General features: G+C 46.4%; 1 protein-coding gene across 4 annotated transcripts in view; it reads left to right on the plus strand.

Moving 5' to 3' along the window:
- LOC146871954 (microtubule-associated protein tau-like) overlaps nt 1-19,974 on the plus strand; it is a 1,902,682-nt gene that overhangs the window by 1,682,538 nt on the left and 200,170 nt on the right. For all 4 annotated transcript variants that reach the window (XM_085652462.1, XM_085652435.1, XM_085652443.1 and 1 more), the window contains one exon: nt 14,564-14,676. In XM_085652462.1, coding sequence (XP_085508588.1) covers nt 14,564-14,676 — 113 coding nt within the window. The remainder of the gene's footprint in view (nt 1-14,563; nt 14,677-19,974) is intronic.

Consider the following 19,974-nt stretch of genomic DNA (forward strand, 5'->3'; position numbering starts at 1 on the left):
CGGTTTCACCCGTTCGACCTCGTGCTACTATGCCCGGCTCCTGCACTCCACTCCACTCCAGCCAGTTCACCCTTGATGCTAGCTGGGCATTCAGGATCCATCCCTGAATCTGGAAAGGCTCCACACCGGGTAACACTACCTACCCTGGCTCTGTTCTGCCTGCTGCCTGCGGTGCTGATTACAGACAAGCCCGTCGTCATTCTCGATGTCGACTTAGCTCTGCTTTAGGGCCGCTCAACACTAAGACTTACGTCGTCTTCCCCGCCCCCTCAGGGCAATAAGGAATTGGTAAATGGTCTTTTGGGGGGGACCCGGCTAATGAGCAAAACTGGCATATGGTGCTGGGTGATGCCAGTGGCCTAAACACTTTCCCAGACACTTGCATGATTTTCTCTTTGGGCCAGGCTTTAAAGGAAGGTGCATTGTTTACCACAGTGACTCGCAGAGCTGCTGACGTCCTTGACCTTCAGCTTCCCTCTGTCAAGATGAACGTCTTGACTGAGGTGGTTCAGGCAGGGGTAGGTGCTCCAGACTTACTACTGCCCTTTAATGAAGCCCTCACCGACGCTCTCCTAGGGGAGTGGGCTAAACACTGAACAGAGGCTCCTGTGCAAAGCATGATTGATCGACGGCTTCATCCTTCCCTGGGGGCCCGGCCTTCCTTGCCCAGCACCCCTCCCCAGAGAGCCTGGTGGTCCAGGCCTCTAGGGCCAAAATCAACCCAAGTGTGTTCCCTACTACAATACCGGATAGGGAATCCAAGAGGGTGGATACCCTCGGGAAGCGTATCTTTTTTCCACCAGCCTTGCATTGCAGTCGGTGAACACTCCATGCCTCTTGGGCTGCTATTCCCATGTGTTGTAGGATTTGGTTGCAGAACTACTTAGAAAGATGTCTGAGGCGGGCTGAGCGATCATTCACCGGGCTTTACTAGACGGCAGGGATGTGGATAAGTTTGCCATAAGGTGTGGAGTAGACACTACGGACTCCCTGGGTAGGGCCCCGGCCTCTACAGTGCTGCTGCACCGCCACACTTGGTTACCGGTCACTGGGTTCTCGGGGATTTTCAGTCATCAGTGACTGACATGCGCTTTAATAGCTCCTGCCTGTTGGGTGAAAAGGCCGGCGCATCGCTGAAACGCTTTTGCAAGGGCAGGGTCACCGATCAATCTTTGGACCTCTCTTTTTCGACCTGGCCGCAACAAAAATCCTTACATCCCTACAATGGCTGCGAAAGAAGTCAATTTTGGGCATCCACAGTACCAGCCATACCCGGTACAACAGCAGGCCCAGTCCTTTTCGTGAAAGGGGTCGCAAAGCCCAAAGAGGACATGGGAACCATGCCCAGCGGGCTGCCCAGTCTGTTGCCCTTCCGTCCACTGCGGCCTTCAAGCCTCTTTAGTGTGCCCTCCACCCACAGCACATGTGCCCTCTAGGGGGCAGGATCAAACATCATCGGGCCCATTGGTCCAGCATTACTTTGGACCGGTGGGTGCTCCAGTTAGTGCAGAAGGGGTATGCCCTGCCATTCATGGACACTCCATACCGTTTGTCACCTTCTCAAGAATGGCTGACAGAGGACCATCTTGCTTTACACTGTCAGGAAGTGCAGGCCCTCTTGGCTAAGGGGCCCATCAAGAGGTTGCCCATGCCAGAGAGAGGATGTGGTTGCTATTCCGCTTCTTTCTGGCCCTATTTTTGACCTGCGCTATGGCCCTCTTTACTTCCAGAGGAATGAGAAGTTCAAAATGGCCATGTTGGCTCAGGCACTGTCTTTCCTCGACCCTGGAGACTGCATGGTAACATAGGACTTCCTATTCCACCTACTTCCATACCCCCGTCCTGCCTGCCCACAGGCATTACCTGCAGTTCATGGTGGACCATGAGCATTATCAGTTTGCTCTACCCCCCTTTGGCTTCACCAGTGCCCCTCGGGAGTTCACCAAGGTGATGAAGGTGGTTGCAGCACATCTGCGGAGGTTACGGTTTCCATTCTTCCCCTACCTCAACGACTGACTGTTGAAGGCGGGCTCTCCCCAGGCAGTCATCTCTCACCTCCAGAGCTCCTTCATTCACTGGGGTGTTCTATCAGCATGCCAGAATTTTACCTGACTCCCTGTCAGTGACTCCCTTTCATCTGAGCCATTCTGACCAGTGTGGTTTCTGGCGCATCCTTCGAGGTGGCAAGTCCCGGATATTCTGCCTATGAAACCGATGTTTCAGCCTCTATCCTGGATTTTGGTAAGACTGACTCTGAGGCTGCTGGGTCTCATAGCCACCTGTATCCTGCTGGTAAAGCATGCCCGCTGACATATGCAGGCTCTTCAGTGGGACCTGAAGTCCCAGTGGGCGAAGCATCAGGGGAATCTCCAACCTGGTCCAGATATCGGAGGGAACTGCAAAAGACCTTCATCAGTGACTAGCAAACCCTGATTTGGTCAGCAGCAGACACCTCTCCCTTCCCCATCCAGAACTCACTGTGTTGACAGATTCATTGCTCCTGGTTTGGGGCGGCCGTCTGAGTGATCAGAGGACTCTGATCTATGGTGGAATCTCAGTTCCACATCAATTGGTTAGAGCTACGAGCGATCTGAGTGGCGCTGAAAGCCTTTCTACCATCTACCAAAGGAAAGCTGGTTCCGGTGTTCCTGAACACCACCTCTACAGTGTGGTATTGCAACAAACAAGGCGGGGTGGTGTCGTGGACCCTGTGCCAGGAGGTGGGCCATCTCTATACCTGGCTGGAGCACCAGGACATCTTCCTTGTTGTTCAGCACCTAGCAGGCTAGCACGCAAGGCAGACAAGCTCAGCAGGTGTCGTCTTGCGAACACGGATAGCATCTGCGTCCGAAGGTGGCACGCACTCCATTTCTAGAATTGGGCAAGTCTTGTCCTGATCTGTTTGCAACCTCTGAAAACATGCAATGTCATCGCTTCTGCGAGTTGGAGTTTCCAAGGCGGCTGTTACTCGGAGACACCTTTCATGTTGAGTGGAGCTCAGGGGTCCTGTATAAATTTCCAGTGATGCCACTTCTGCCCGACTTGTCAAGAAGATTCCAACTGACCGGGCCCAAATCATCCTAGTTGCCCTGGATTTGGCTCAGAGGGTGTGGTATCCAGATAAACGCCTGAGCATTGCTCCTCTGATCAGGCTACCTTATCGGGAGGACCTCCTGTCGCAGCAACAGGGCAGAGGGCTGTACCCAAATTTACACACTCTTCACCTTTGTGCGTGGAAATCAAGCAGTCACAGTTGGAAATGTCTGATCTTCCCCCTGAAGTATGGGATATTACTTTGGCTGCCAGGCGTCAATCTGCCAAATCCATCTACGCGTGCCGTTGGAAGAAGTTTGCGGCGTTGTGTTTAACATTCCAGGTGGATCCCCTTTCTGCACCTCTGTCGGAGGTTTTGTTGCTTGTCTTTTCTCTGGCCCAGAAAGACCTTGTCTTGGCCACTGCCAAAAGTTATTTGTATACAATCTCGGCCTTCTTACGACTACCGGACTTACCTTCCCTTTTTATGTCACCAGTCTGTGAATCGTTTCCTTAAGGTTTGCAGCATCTTTTTCCTCCTGGCCTATTTGTCATGCCTCAATGGGATCTGAATCTCGTTCCTATCTGCCTTATGTTTACTCCTTTTGAGCCGCTCCTTTCTTGTCCGTTGCGGCGCCTCACACTTGACACTGCTTTTCTGGTGGCTATCACATCTGCCAGAGTGGTCTGGGAGCTACATGGTTTTTCCCTGAGCCCGCCATACTCCATCTTTTGCCCAAACAAGCTGGTCCTCAGAACACGTGCATCTTTGCTCCAGAAATTGGTCACCCTATTGCATGTTGGCCAGAGTATCACTCTGCCTGCTTTCTATGCCACACCTCACCCTTCCAAGGAAGGGGAGACGATCCATGGCCAGGATCCTAAAAGAGCTCTCTCCTTTTACATTAATTGCACTAGTTAACACTGGGTGGATAATCAGCTCTTTATTGGTTTTGCCGGAGAAAAAAAGGGCAATGCTGTTTAGAAGCACACCATCTCCCAAAGGATTGTGTTTTGTATCATACACTGGCGAGAAATCAACTGCCTGAAGGGCTGCGTGCCCTTTCTACCAGGGCCAAGGCTACCACTATGGCACTAGCACACTAGGGGATTACACACGAGGGGATAAACATGAGCTTTGCAGAATAGTACTGGAACTTATACACGGCACCTGAACAGATCACAGCGCCTCATGTTCGCACCTACCTCCAAGCTGTGTACATACCCTCAATCAACCCCCTGCTTGACCGAGAGCTAGAGGAACCACTGCGTATCAAGAAGATAAATTGCGCAATGGCAGGCATGGCACATAATAAAATACCAGAGATGGGCTGTTTACCCTTCGTATTCTACACCACTTACAAAGGAATGTTAACACAGAGGTTACTAGAGGTGTGTAATGTGGCCCAGGAGTTAGGCTCCTTACCGTAATCTATGAAGGATGCACTGATAGTGGTCTTGAACATACAGAACCGTGAGCCCATGGACATATGATCATACAGACCACTGATGCTTTTAAACATAGATTATAAGATACTGTGGAAGATATTAGCAACCAGACTGCTCCCTACACTGTCACAAATAGTACACCAGGACCATGGCCATGGAGCCCCTAGCATGCTTCCTAAGGGCACGAGCCCTTGACTGGGGCATTTGGCTGGGGGCCGGTGGCATATGATATCACTATATGCTGATGATATCCTCATTTATTTGTACAACCTAAGTAACCTATATGGAAATGTTGATGACCTTATTGACCACTTTTGGTGAAATCTCAGGCTTAAGTTCGGTCTGTTCCCTCTGCGTCGGATTGGTACAGGTACATTCGGAGCTGGTGCCTTTAAGACCACTACAGTGCGTCCTGACGCAGACACACAGTAGGAAGCAATCACAACATTATTTGGCACATTTTTGTGACAACAGCAGCAGTGACAGTGGATGTGAAACTTAAATAGGAGCAGGATATGGGTGTAAATATATCGTACAAAAAATGGAGCGTGTTGTTAGAATATGTGAAAACAGTATCCCACAACACCAGGTTTAGATTTATCCAATTTAATTATTTACACTGAACATATCTCACACACAGCACTTGCAATATATGTAAGAGGTGGCACCCTCTCTTTGCTCTAAGTGCCACCAACAAGATGCCGGGTTTTACCATATGGTTTGGGAGTGTCCCACTGTCAAGAATTCCTGTCATGCGAGGGGAGGAAAACGGTAACCAGCGAAAACGGACTACATCTCCCAGGATGCTTAGCGGTTGAGAGGTTATGTAAACAGGAGAGCTGTTACATAACTCAAGGAAAACACGCCCTTATGTAAACAGGAGAGCTGTTACATAACTCAAGGAAAACACGCCCTTATGTAAACAGGAGAGCTGTTACATAACTCAAGGAAAACACGCCCTATAAAGTAGGAACCGGGAGGTACAACGCTGTCGGATATTGTGTTTACACCGACCTACCTGCTTAGTGAAGAGCAGTGTTCCGGAGTGGTGCTCCAGTAAGGCAAGAACGGAGGTAGGTCGAGTCGTTACTCCCTGGGCCGTGTCTTGCCCCATCGTCACCTGTGAAGGACCCGGAAGCTCTACCGGATAACCATTGAGCTTCGCTTTTTGACTCGGCTGAGTCAAAGCGCAGTGGCGCTTTTGCTGGTTGGAGTCGTAACTCCCAGCCCGACCAGAGATACAGGGACTGCCAGCTGTAACGCACACCAGGAGGTGTTTGCCGCGTTACAGACTTGGAAGTCCACAGGATCGATCGAGCGGCTGCTCTCGGTTCAGTCTTCTTTGCTTGTGATTGGGGTATCGGTGACGCATCACCAGGAGGTGACTCCGCGTCCCGGTGCAGTCTGAGGAAGAGGTTGAGCGGCTGCTCCCTTCAGGTAGAGACCCCGGCTGGGTGTTTCCCTGACTCCTCGATTCTCCCCAACACTCTTCGTGCCCCTCACAGCCTACCGATTGGCATTGTCGGCCATTTCATTTCTGCCCTCTGTTGGCATACGCCGGGATCGGCGTATATGCAGAGGACGGCTAGGACCATCCGTGCTGTGGGCTGGTAACGTACTTAGCCTGGAGGATTCCAGTGACTATAACCTTTGTTTATTCCTTGTATTATTTTTGCCTTCATTAAAATAACTAAACCTTCACAAGTGGTTGCGTTCTCATTATCGTGTCTGTTAAACGATCCTGAGACGTTCAGGGCGTTACACCCACACTGCAGACTCTATCGGGTGAGGTAATGCAAGATATATCTGAATTCACTGAGCAAAATCTTATACCGATTCCAAACCTCTGCCTTTTGGGGTGGATGACACGTACAAAAGGTGACAAGAATGTATGTATATTTTTTGATCTGGCACTGTCATTATTAAAGAGCAGGATGGCCATGTCTTTTGAGGCAGCGATGGCCCGAATATTAAGATGTGGTCAAGGGACTTGCAAAGGTCGATTGCTGAAGCAGAAGTCATGGTAATCATTAGAAAAACAGCAGGAGCTTGTCATGCATGATATGGGATGTTTACGTAGTATGAGTGGAAGACCAAAATAATGAGCGACCATCGTGAAAGATGCATAGGAACGTATGGCATGCGGCCAAGAAACCGTTATTGGATTCAAGCAAGAGGGCATGTACTACAAGGGGAGAGCACAAGCAGGAGTTGGAAAAAGCGTTCCTGTACTGTAACCCCTCACGCCATGCATTTGAGGTGCAAATGTTGCTTGTGGTCCATTTCCGTGTGCCTGCCTGCCTACATTGATTTATCCCCTTTAGACAATATTGAAAGCTGTTCACCTGGTACTATGCTATACCCTAGCTCCTAACAGTCACAATGTGTTAGCATCGTTCAACTCTGCTTTTTGTTGGCAATTGTTTTTCCTGTTTAATGTTTTATTTCACTTTGTTAGCTTTCTTCGTGCCTTTTGGTAAATTTACCATGACGTGGGCAGGGTGAAATCCTCGTATGCAAATACCACATTGATGCCTCACTATTGTGTTACTAGATGGAAAACCTTGCTGTGTCGCTGTTAGACCTGGCATCTTGGCGTGGGTCTCCCTTCCATTTTTGTTGCTGTTGCCTCGTGTATTTTTGCTGGTGTTAGTTGCTCAGGGTACTGTGCCACTGCTGTCCAGTGCCACAGTGCAAGTGCTCCCTATTGTAAATTAATGTATGATTTGTGATTTCTTGATTGGTTGGTTTGGTTTGGTTTACTTGTCAGACCCTAGTACAGTGCACCAGGAGTGCCCAGGGCTTGTAAATCCAAATGCTTCTGGTGGGCCTGCAGCACTGGTTATGCCACCCACAGAAGCAGCCTGTAAACATGTGTCTAAGGTCTGCCATTGCAGAGCCTGCATGCAGTCTGGTATTGTCATGCTGACTGGGCAAGTGCACCCACTTGCCCGTCCCTAAACCTTCCCTTTTCTTCATATCAGACACCCCTATGGTAGGCCCAAGGGCAGGGTGCATTGTAAGGACAAGGTAGGACATGTCCTGGTGTGTGTGGCATGTTTTAATAGTGAATTAAAGCCATTTTTGTTTTTCACTATTGCAAGGCTACCTGTTCTCCATAGGCCAGAATGGGCAGTTTGGTTATTACATTTTATAATCCTAACTGACTCAGGGAACATGGTAGAAATTCGAATTTAGTATGCCTGAACTCAGAATGATAAAATACATCTTTTAGTGAAGTTGGTTTTAACATTCTGTGTTTGAAAATGCCACTTTTAGAAAGTAGGCATTTTCTTGTCTAACCATTCAAACCTGCCTCTGCTAGGCTGTGTATTCTCTGTCTGGAGTTTTGAGTGACAGGGCTGTGGAATTCCAGGAGACAGGGTGAGGTGTCCCAGTGGTGAATAGAGAGATCTGCATCTAGATGGGTGGGAGGAGTTGCACCTGGGACCTGAATAGGGCTGTGCCTTCCCTCCACAATGCTGGCTCCACCTCCTGTGATGCGTCTGATGTCTCTGCCCGGCACTCTGAAAGGAAAGAAGGAGTCAGGTAAACAAAGTGCTCCAAGACTGACCAGAACCGGTTTGAACAAGGCAAAGGCCCCTCTGCCCTCAGAGGACAAAGGATTTTGGGGTATAAGTATTGGGACCCTGATCCCAAGAATTTAGTTCACTTTGGGAAACAAGAAGAAACTCTGCTGAGGAGAGGAACCAAGAAGAAACTGAGGAGAGACTATCCCTGAAACTGGGGGATTGGCCTGCAGGGGTTGCCTACTGCCAAAGAGAGGAGAAAGGAACTTTGTGTGTACTTTTGCTCAACTTGTGAAGGATCTCCAAGGGCTTGGAAAAGAGCTTGCCTCCTGCTGAAGTCTCAGGAACAACAGACTTCACCCCTCAGCTCCCCAGAGTCCTTTGGAAGTGCCTGCTGCTGCTGTTTGGGCCTTCTGAGGGACTGCGTGTCGCAAGGAGCTGGAAACGCGACTCAAGGAGAAGCGTGCCGCCGTCGGAGCTGTTGTCGTCGCATTGCGTAAAGTGTGTCGCCGCTGCAGCATCGCATCGAGCGGAAGCGTCTCGCATCATCGAAGAAGTGTCTCGCAACGCCGAAGAAGCGTGTCGCCATCGCAGCCATTGTAGCTGACACATTGCACCGCATCAAGAGAAGAGTCTCGCATCGAGGAAGACGCGTGTCGCCATCGCAGCCATCGTAGTTGTCGCATTGTACCGCATCAAGAAAAGTGTCTCGCATCCACGGAGAAGCGTGCTGCCGTTGGAGCTGCTGTCGTCGCATTGCGTAAAGGGGTGTCGCCGCTGCAACATCGCATCGAGCGGAAGCGTCTCGCAACGTCGGAGAAGAGTGTCGCCGCCAAGGCTGCTGTCGTCGCATCGTGTAAAGGGATGTCGCCGCTGTAGCTGATGCATAGAGTCGAGTCTTCTCGCAACATCGGAGAAGCGTGCCGCATCTGGAAGATCTTCACGTCTTTATTTCTTTGCACCAAAAACTTCATTGCATCAACATCGTTGCAACACTTTCATTGCCCTGCGTGTCGCATCTAAGAACTTAAGAGAACTAAGCTAAATTCTACTATCTAAGTAACAGTATTGTGTATTTTTGTCGTTTATGGCCTTGTGGTAAATCTATATAAAGAATACTTTTTTGATATAAAACCTGTGTGGTGTCCATCTGTAGTGTTGTCACTCGATTACTGTATGTGTTCACAAATGCTTTACACACTGCCTCTGAGATAAGCCTGTCTGCTCGTGCCAAGCTACCATGGGGGTGAGCAGGGGTTATTTTAGGACCCCTTACCCTGACAAGAGGCGAGGGTCCCTATTTGTCACAAGTGCATACCTGTGCCAACTAGAGACCCCCAAGTCTAACAGTCGCAATGTTTGTATTGTTGATGGTTACAAAAATCAATAAAAAATAATTATCAGGCATTTCTAATCTATAGTGTTTAACGCCTACTGAGATGACCGTGTCGTGGCCATACATATTTCTTGTATGGATGCCTTTCCTAGTTCTGCCAACTGCGCCTGAATAGTAGATAAAGGGGATTCTCCTAGAATTGTATACAACTGAGAAATTGTTTGATGAACCCACCTATTAATTGTTTACAAGGTAACCTTTTTGCCCATATTTATTGTACCGTAAGTGATGAACCATGCATTAGAATGCCTGAAACCCTTAGTATGTTTCAGATAGATGGAAAAAGCCAGCATTACATCCAGGGAATAAAATATTTGAGGGTTCTCATCAGAGTGCAAGACTGGGATAATAATCTCCTGAGATAAATGAAAAGGAGAATCAACTTATGATCTAGCACAAGAACTACCTGATCAGGGAAAAACCTAAAATAGGGGAAGGAAATGGCCAGTGCTCGCAGTTCCCCAAACGCCTTGCTGAAGAGATGGTAATTAAGAACATTATCTTCACTGACAGCCATACTAGGTCAGCTTCTTCTAGAAGTTCAAACAGTGATTGCTGCAACCCTCCTAAGACTATTGAAAGGTCCCAAGTTGGAGTCTGGGCAAGTATTGATTCTTTCTTTAAAGCTCTTTGAGAGTCTAGCCACAAGGGAAATATTCACAAAATCCTGTCCTAATCTCAGAGCTTTTATTGACACCCATTACAAAGATAAAGTGGGGGGTCCTAGGCCTTCTAGGAACCCATCCCAAAGAAGGGATCTAATGATATAGGATCAGATCCCTTGGAATCACACCACTTCTGAAATGATCCCCAATGCTTTTTGGAGGAAGCTAAAGTTGATTGTCTGCTTGGTGCTTGAATGTCCTTAGCCACCTGCTATGAAACACCCCAGATGTTGTAAACCTACACTCCTAAGTTCCAAGCTGTCACTCTGAGATGTCAAAGCTGCATTGGTGACAGGAGAGAGAACTCTAAAGAGGAAGAGGAAATACTCCCCCTTGGATAAGGACATTAGAAGCAAAAACCAAGGACGTCAAAGCCAGAATGGTGCCATCCGACTCAGTGATGTCCTCTCCACGTTGAATCACCCCCGGGAGGAGTGGAATCGGAGGAAAGGCATACAGGATACCACTAAGCCAAGGGACTTCTAGGGCATCCGCCGGCCAGTCTTGTGGGCAACTTGTTTCCATGCAAAACACTGAGAGGTTCGCCTTGCTGCTGTGATACAAATAAGTCTGTTCATGGTATCCCATACTGCTAACATGCAGATGATACATTACCGATGCTGAAAGATTCTGGCTGAGACTGTTTGTCTGGAAATTCAATCAATCTTGAATGTAAACAGCTCTTAAAGGCAGAAAGTGTTTCTCGACCAAAGCAAATATAATTGCTGCTAACAGGTTTAACTCCTTGTTTTTCATGCTGCCTTGCCAGTTCAGATGGGGCCTTGTGGCCTGGTTTGTCCTGAGTACAATAGGAGCTTTCCAACTGAAGAGCGAAATCCTGTAACACCAACCATACCGCTGCTAACTATCTCCATTTGGAAAAGTGTAAATTCTCCTTTGTCAACCAACACCCCTTTCTCGCCCGTGATACAATGTTTCCCACCAGGCCCACAAGCTGGCATTCGTGGTCTGTTGTATTGGAGGAGGAAGACAGAGTGGGACTCTCTGTGTTTCTGGAACTACCAAGCTAATGCTTGTTGAACCTGAGGGGTCACTGGAACTAGGTGTTTGAACTCCGCTATCAATCCCTACTCTTTAACCAACTTCTGGCTGCCACCCAGGGTTGACTGAATAGGAAGGAAATACTGTTCTAGATTGCAAGTCTGCTCTGAGGTAGAAAAACGTAACCCAACTCGGTACTGAACAGTCCCCCTATAAAAGTCTTGATCTGGCCAGGTTGAAGGTGTGACTTCTGGAATTTGATGACAAATCCCAACTGTTTCAACATTCTGATGGCCTTCTCCACATCTTCCTGCACCTTAGGGAAAGAAGAAACAGACAACAACCATTCGTCAAGATATGGAAAGTTTGTAAATCCATCCAGCTGTAGAGATGCTACAATCGTTGTCAAAACCTTTGTGAAGAATGGGTGATGTTGCAAGGCTGAAAGGAAGATCCCGGAACTGAAAGTGCTGGTCTCCTACTGAAAACGGGAAACTTCCGACTTTATGGGTGGATAGGCATCCTGCAAATCTCGAGTCACAAAGAAATCGCTCACTGCTATTAATGGAATGATTGACTGTAGTGAAATAATACGAAATGTCTCCACTAAGACACTCTTGTTTAGGGACTTAAGATCCAAGACGGGGCTATATCTGCCATCTGTTTTGGAATTAAAAAACAGTAGAATAGAATCTGGTTCCTCTTTGATCCTCTGGTACTGGAACTATTGCACCTTTTTGTAGTAAGGCTTGAACCACCAGTAATATTGACTACTTCTTTGACTCTTCTTTTGGTAATATGGTAGGTAGAAAAGGCATGCCTGAGGACTGTTAGAAAAAAAGAATGCGATATCTGTTCTTGACAATGCTGAGGACCCCAGCATCTGAAACACATTCCTCCCACGTATGAACAAATTGATTGAATCTCGCTCCAACTTCTTGATTAGTCATTTCTGAGATTGACCTTGATTCTAGGGCGTACCTGGCTGGTTTTTGTTGGCAAACAGGCTCCCAACCACAGGACTGGCCAAGAAAGGGACACTTGTCTTAAGATTTTTGTGTGCTGCTTTGATAAGAAAGTTTTTTTTGCCAGTGTCTATCTTAAATGGCTTTATAATGGTTTCCTCTTCCACAGGATGTTCAATAGATTTACGTGAGTCCCTTATTTCCTGTAGAATTAGATCCAACTTATCAGGAGCGGGTGTGAGATTCGTCAGTGAGACACAACTTATGGAGGATGATTGAGATGCCGTGTCAGAGTCCCCACAAGACTGTGCATCCACTGATGGCATATCAGGTTGTTTACCCTTTGTGTGCCCCATTTTGACACGTATGGGAGATTTGCGTGCGATTAAGCGCTTCCAAGGGTATGGCCACGAGGTATAGCACCAACCTTGAAACTGGCAACGACGGGAGGAACCAGCTTGAGACTGTGAGTGTCTAAGTTCCGTCACATTAGGGGTGAGTATGTGCACTGGCACCCCACCCAGCGTCGCAGCGATACAGTCCAACAGCCTAGTTAGGAGGGAGGCCACACCAGCCAAACCCCCTCCCACATATTATTTGGGTAATAGAATTGTACTTGCGCTGCCAACAGCGATGGAATAAAACAGCTGACAGTCACTATGAAAGGGATGGAGTCCGTCCCAAGCATTCAACTGTAGACCAAGGAGTGTAGACTTTTTTCATATGCGCGCTCTTGAGATTAAAAGAGCCTCGTATCAGTCCTCCAACCAATGTGTGGGATATGGCACTCTCCACACTTCCATTCAGCACGAACGACAGCCCCTGGGACAGTACAGTGGGTCCTGGTACTGCTCAATCTTCCAATCCAGAACTCCCAGGTGCGTGTGGGCGGTAGATGGAAAGGGAGTCTGGCAGAAGTATAGACGACAGATGGTGATGCCGGGGGAGGTGCACCAGTCCCCCACAGCACCCCAAAATGACACCACCAGAGGACAGAAACCAGATCCTGTCCCACAACTATTATGGCGCAAGCGGGCCTCCGCTACAGTATCAGAGCGCAGTCGGGAAGGATGTCAGTCTCAGGGTCGGGGTAGAGGGCTCAACGGCGGCCGCAAGACCAGGAGTGCCTTCCCTCTAGCACCGGGCAGCGACAGCGTTCCGGCCAACAGGATCGTGCCAGGGGGCTCCCCGCTCACCTCTTCATCCGCGCTGTAGTGGAAACATAGGCCCGGTTCACATGTGTATTCAGCGGAGTTTAGCAGTTATGGTTGACCTCTTTGTGGACCTCTCTACTCCAGGGACTAAAGTTAAGAACCTTTGGGTTTATTTTAACCGAGAGTTATCCTTTGATTCTAGATGTGGTACTCATTCTTCACAGTCTGAAAAGGTGTTGCCCTTTGTTCCATGGAGAAGCACGCCACAGGGGTTGGCTCGCCTATCCTGTTGAAGTTATTCTGTGGTCATGCCCTATACCTTGTGCTCCTTCCAGTGCATAGGATACATAGGATCTATAATATACTGCCTAACTGGTATTTGGACTTCTCACGTTTGAAAATAGATCAGCAGCTCAACGCTCACTCCACTAACTGCTCTTTAAACAACACATTTATGTCAAAGTTCTTTGGTGCAGCTAGCCTATTATCAAACGATCCAAAGTTAATTTTTCTTTTAATCTACTGAATCATCATCCCCCCACCAGAGCTCTTAAACAGGGCTCTTTCCTTTTTCTGAAACCCCCTGGTGTGTATATATAACAAGGAACAGAGTGGACTGAGATCCTCTACGAGTTTGTGTCCTAAGCTTTGGAGCACACTCTTGAAACTCTGCAAAATTCTTATGACACGCTTTTTGGCAAAAAATATAAATATATCGGTTCTACTTATTTTTTTGACTTTTAATTGGTCTCTTTTCTCCCCCCTCTCTATCAGTCTGTTTCAGTGCTTGATAGTGCTAGCTCCATGATACCTTCAGGTGACTGTTTACTGTACAAGTCGCTAAACATGCAGTACCTCTCTGCTGTGATGCTAACCGTAACATCATAGTGATAAAATCAAATGTTTTAGTTAGATTATTTCCTGATGAAAGCCACATTCCACTATTTCTATATGGTGTATCAGTATCTCCAACAATTGTTTGTAGCAAAACAAATCCTAATTTGTAGAGACCACATCACCAAGAATAATGTGATAATATATGGTCTGCAGCAATGTAGGAGATCTGCTATTATGTTATTCCATATTTCATTATGTATTGTAGTTTTAATGGCAGTACACAGGAAAGGAAGATTGCTACAGTGCCTAAAATAATTACTACAGACTTTCTCTAATTAAGAATTGTAATTACTTGTAATATTTGGAAATGGTAGTAGCAATGATGTGCGCTTCAGTTGTCATTTGTCAAAAAAAGTATACCCCACTAATAATGTATGTTAACTAATGCAAGAGCTATAGTGTTTATGATTGTTGATTCATGGACACAATATTGGCCAAAGAATTAATAGACTATTTATGTTTCCTATTACAGGAGGTGGGCAGGTGGAAGTTAAAACAGAGAAACTTGACTTCAAGGAGCGGGTGCAGTCTAGGATTGGATCATTGGACAACATCACTCACACTCCAGGTGGAGGAACTAAAAAGGTATAAACGATACATAACTATCATGTAATAGTAATGCGTTTATTAACTGAACAACATTGAACTACAAAGGGTTACATTTGATGTTCAGTGTACTGTTACCTATTAATGAGTCCAGCTCATGAGGGAGAGTGATTCAGCCATCAGGTTGTCATCTCTTGAAGTGTATTAAAGGAACTCTGTGTACATTAATTTTAAAGTTGCTTCACACCTTAAGTTGAAGTACCACATACTAATCGAACATAGCTTCTTCTATATATTTAATACCTTTCTTAAAAGCATTTTCATTAACTGCTTAAATTAAAATTGACCGCTTTATTATGTGATTCAGCATTGAGTAAAAGCGTGTTAGAGCCAATACTGAAGCCTTGAATATTCTCTAGCATTTTAGGATATTTTAACAATTCACATGCTTGAGTCTTCCCTCCGTTACTGGCTGAATAATGTGACTCAAGGATTTTCTTATCTTCCCATACTTTTGCCATTGTAATGACCAAGTACCTTTGCATGTAAGGATGGAAGTGTACCTGCAAGAGTTGTCGGCATGTGGTCTCTGGAACCACGAAGAGACGTTGCACCACATAAACAGTCAAACTCGGAGCAATTCAGAACAGACTTTCCTTCTGAAGATTCCTCATTCATTAGTGTTAATATGGAAGGACAGAACAAAATATGTGTATTACTTCTGGTGACCAGAAGGGACCAATTCACAAGCATTCTCACAGGAGACCCAACAATTATGGGCATAAGCAAATCACAGGGGTTTCTCCACTATTGGATCTGTCATAGATCCACATGTTTGAATCATACCTGTCGTCGTGAGCATAATCAAGTCAAAAAGTCTTTATTGCGAATATTTCATCATAAAAGACATGCTAATAATTCATCATATACAAGTTAAAAAGAACAATATGTTTTGAACCAGTATACATAAAACCAAATAAATACATTTTCACTGTTAAAAACATCAAAAATAAAAAGATATTAAATGTGCAAAATTAGATTGACTTGAACTATTTAAAACCCATATCATGACGGAAACACAGTATTAGGATCAAAATAATTAGGGACAGATACTCCGATTCCGTAAGAGCCATGCCCAACTGATATATTTTGCCACACCAATGATCACAAAACTTGAGGTATCAGACTTCAGTAATCTACTAGCAGTCAGTGCTGATCTAACTCCTAGTTTGCGGCATACAGGGCGCAACCACAACCGTCTTGGACGGATATACTCCGGGCAAGCATAGAAAAAATGATCAACAGTTTCTGTCATATCCTCACAATGGGGACATTTATCATTACCCGGGGTAGACCAACTTTTTGTAAAGCAGCGTAATGGTAGGGTACCAAGTCTGAACTGATGGTAGAGTTTACGGTCCTGCAATTTTGTAATTATGTCCCAGTATACCTCAAGATATGGTTCATCCTTATTAGTCAAATATGTTATAGTCGAAGTACCTCCAGTCAGAGATGCAAAACGCTTATCTTTGACCCATTGCAGTAGGTATCCCTAAAGATCTTTTTCAAGGGGAAAACAGCCGCCTCAGGGTTAGTCTACAACTCACCCATTCCCATATCAGTCAGAATAATTTTAATTTCAGACAACCAACTGATTCTATGAGAACCCCCAAGAGTTTTAACTTCTAACAGTGCCTTGGCGTAAGAGGATAGTTCTGGTGTGGTCCACAGATGTCGCCATAGCGCCAATGGCCTAAACCGCATCACATCCTCAACAGGATGGCAACCTAAGTCATATAGGAGGGGTATACGTGGGGAGGATTGTGGTAACCCTACTGCAGACCTAAGAAATGTATTTTGAGACACCCTCAGGGAGTCTAATTTACCAAACCCCCATAATTCAGCACCATACATGACCGCTGGAAGGATTTTAGACCCGTAAATTTTAATCAGGGGAGCCATAGGTTTAGTTAGCGAGAGCCTATGTTCCCTAAGCAAGGCTCCACCTAATTGAATGTGTTTAAGGGTATAGAGGTCAATCTGGGGCTTCCAGCTTAGGTTGTCGGAGAAGGTGACCCCCAGGTAGGTAAAAGTAGAGGTTTGTTCTAAAATTGCTCCTCCCATTTCAACCCTGGCCTTCACCGGTCTAGCACCACGTAAGACCATGAATTTGGTCTTCCCCACATTTACCTCAAGCTCATGTTCGCGGCAGAATAACTCAAAACGGGACAGTGCTAACTGAAGCCCCTGACGCGTTTTAGAAATTAAAAGAGTATCGTCCGCGAACATGAGCAGGGGGACCTTCATACCAGCTAAGGAGGGTGCGTCAGTTGGAAAGTTTAAAAAATAATTGATTACCCCATTAATAAACAAGGAAAAGAGGGTGGGGGCAAGTACGCATCCCTGTCTTACCCCCTTAGACACCTCAAATCTAGATGAAACTTCTCCTGGTTTACCCCAACGAACCTGGGCATATGTATATTCATGTAATCTAATCAAAAGCCTCAGTAATTCAGGTGGCATGGCCATCGCACGGAGAACTTCCACAGCTTAAGTCTTGGGACAGAGTCAAATGCAGACTTTAGGTCCACAAAGGCGGCAAAAAGCATGCCACCCCAAGAAATACTTCCTTCCAGTACAATAAAGTAAACCTGAAAGCTTGGTCAATGGTACCAACATGCGACCGAAAGCCCGCCTGTAAAGGTGTTAAAATGTCAGTTTCAGAGATCCAACTCTGGATGCGATCCAAGAGGAGGCGAGCAATAATTTTTTGGGCAGCATCTATGAGACTGATCGGACGATAATTGGCTGGGGCAGAGCGATCACCTTTCTTATAGATCGGCAATATCTCTGCCCCAAACCAAGAATCCGGAACCGTCGCTCCACCAGCCAGTGCATTAGCAAGAATGGTCAAATAGGGAATCCAAAGGTCCTGATCCTGCTTAAATAGGTCAGCAGGAATACAATCAGGACCCGGGGCTTTGCCACTTGGAAGGGATTTCAAGATTGCCTTCACCTCACTGGGGGCAAACCGTAGTTCTTCTATATCAGTATCAGACCACAACGCTCTTTCTGGCCTATCCCTGGACTTGAACTGATTTTCAAAAAAGCTGACCCACTGAGCAGGTTCAACATGATTTATCGGGGTCATATCCTATGTATTCTTGCCCCATTTAAGGAGGTGCCAAAATTGGCACATGTTCCTACCCTCACAAGCCTCATATAGCTCACTCCAACGATTTTCGTCCCATTTTTTCTTAGCTTTTATTTGGGCAGATTTATACGCAGTTCTACAACTCCTAATACTATCTGGTAACCTAGATTTGATAGCTATTGAAAGGGCTTTACGCGAATCTTTACAGCTTGCATCAAACCAAGAGTTAACCCTCAGAGATTTAGTTTTACCATTGGCAGGGATGCTCTTGATAAACAGAGATTTAAGGCCCACAAATAGATCACTATGAATATCCGGGATGCTACACTTAACCCCTTCCTCTGACTCACAGCTAGTTATTTTGTCCATAGCTATATTAACCAGGTTCCTAATGACTTCCCGTGTGTTAGTATTAGAAGCAATCTTAGGCCAGCGAACCCTTCTCTGATCATTGGTCAAGATGGCATGCGCTTGCACAACACAACCATCGTCAATTAGAGGGCCATTGAAGCTACTGTCTGATAGCATCAACGTCAGGGGATTATGGTCACTTTCGATCCTATCAGTCACCACCATATCAATAACGGCCGGCCACAGCTCACAGTTAACCAAAATATAGTCTATTCTGCTACCACTTCTACCATTGTTAAAAGTCATCATCCCAGACCTGTCTGATGTCGTTCTGCCGTTGGCAGCCCTCAAGCCCTTATCAAGGCATAGACCCTTCACATATAAGGCTGCTTAAGTCCATTTCCTAATGGGGCTTAATTCCAACTGGGGGATTCCCCACACAGAATCCTCAGACACTTTCCCGTCGTCATCTCCCAGAGGCTCAAAACATGTATTAAATTCACCTGCCACCACCCTATGGCCATCACTGGACACTGAACAGAGTAGTTGATCCAAGAGATGAACAGTAGGGGAACATTTGCCACCTGGGAGTCCTCTCACATAGATGTTTATAATGAGGATATTCAGACCCCTTGTGGAAGTGATCCTGATAGCCAAAATATCAGGATTTTCAATCGGAACTTCCACAACTGTAATACCCTCACATTGGCGTACCCAAATAGCCAGGCCTCCCACCGGTCTGCCTCTGGGACCCTTAATGGCTGGTTTAAAAAAATTCAAGAACCCTACACGAAATAAGGGAACTAACGACCAGGTCTCCTGGAAACACCAGATATCTGCCTGGTCGACGAAAGCCAGCCAGTCAGGTACTGCCAGTCTAGAGAGTAAGCCTGCTATATTCCAGGAGGAGATGTTGATATTATAGGGATCAATCTTTTTAGACACTACCTGACTCGCCACGTTACAGTGGGAGGCAGAACAGGCACTGGATAAGCCAGATAAAACTGATTCTTCTCCTTGAGCCAATGGGAGTATTTGAACAGGAAGCACCCGACTTGAAGGTTTTGAAACCCCTATTATCCCAATCCCAGGATGAACACTATCTTCCCTCAGTCAGTCATTGTCCTCCAGAGAAGAAAGGGCGGTGAAGCGATTATGTAGCAAAATAGGATCAAAGGGCTGCAAACACTGCTGGGGTGCATTAATCGAGGCACAAAACTGTCTAGTTAGCGCATCCCTTACTGGACTATAGAAATAACCAAGGGGTAAAATCGTAATCGCATTAGGGTTAGGAGCATGATGGGAGGCCCTCTCCAAAATGTGTTCTACTAATAGGGGGGACCTAAAGCTCAATACCACGCAATCCCCTGCCAAGGTCTTTTGAGAGTGGCCGACCCATTTTACCCGTCTAACCATTTTGAATTCTTTAAACAAACTTTTGCTTGCCCCAAGTTTGTTCCCTAGATAGTAAAGGGCTTTATTTTTAAGATTTGACCAGTGCTCCCTTGACCCTACTGGAAGTGATGGGACATTAGCTAAGATAACTGTATAGGGAGTAGCTTCCGGGGGGAGGTGTAAGCTTATTAGCGCATCTGAATCCTCTGTTGCCTGGGCAGCAGGTCCTTGTGTAGTCTCCCTTAGCTGCTGGTCGGTCAAAGGCCTATCGACAATGGTGGGGGGGGGCCATAGACCGATTTAAGTTGACTCTATTTACTGCGCGGTCATAGGAGTTGACACCTTGGGATCTTGTGTCTAAATGACCAACAGGAGCCCCTTCACCTACGTTGCTGGCCACGACTTTGGAATTAAGTTCAGGTAGAGTTACAACTAGT

Source organism: Triturus cristatus, chromosome 1_1 (assembly GCF_964204655.1).
Source record: "Triturus cristatus chromosome 1_1, aTriCri1.1, whole genome shotgun sequence".
In the NCBI taxonomy this organism is placed as follows: Eukaryota; Metazoa; Chordata; class Amphibia; order Caudata; family Salamandridae; genus Triturus; species Triturus cristatus.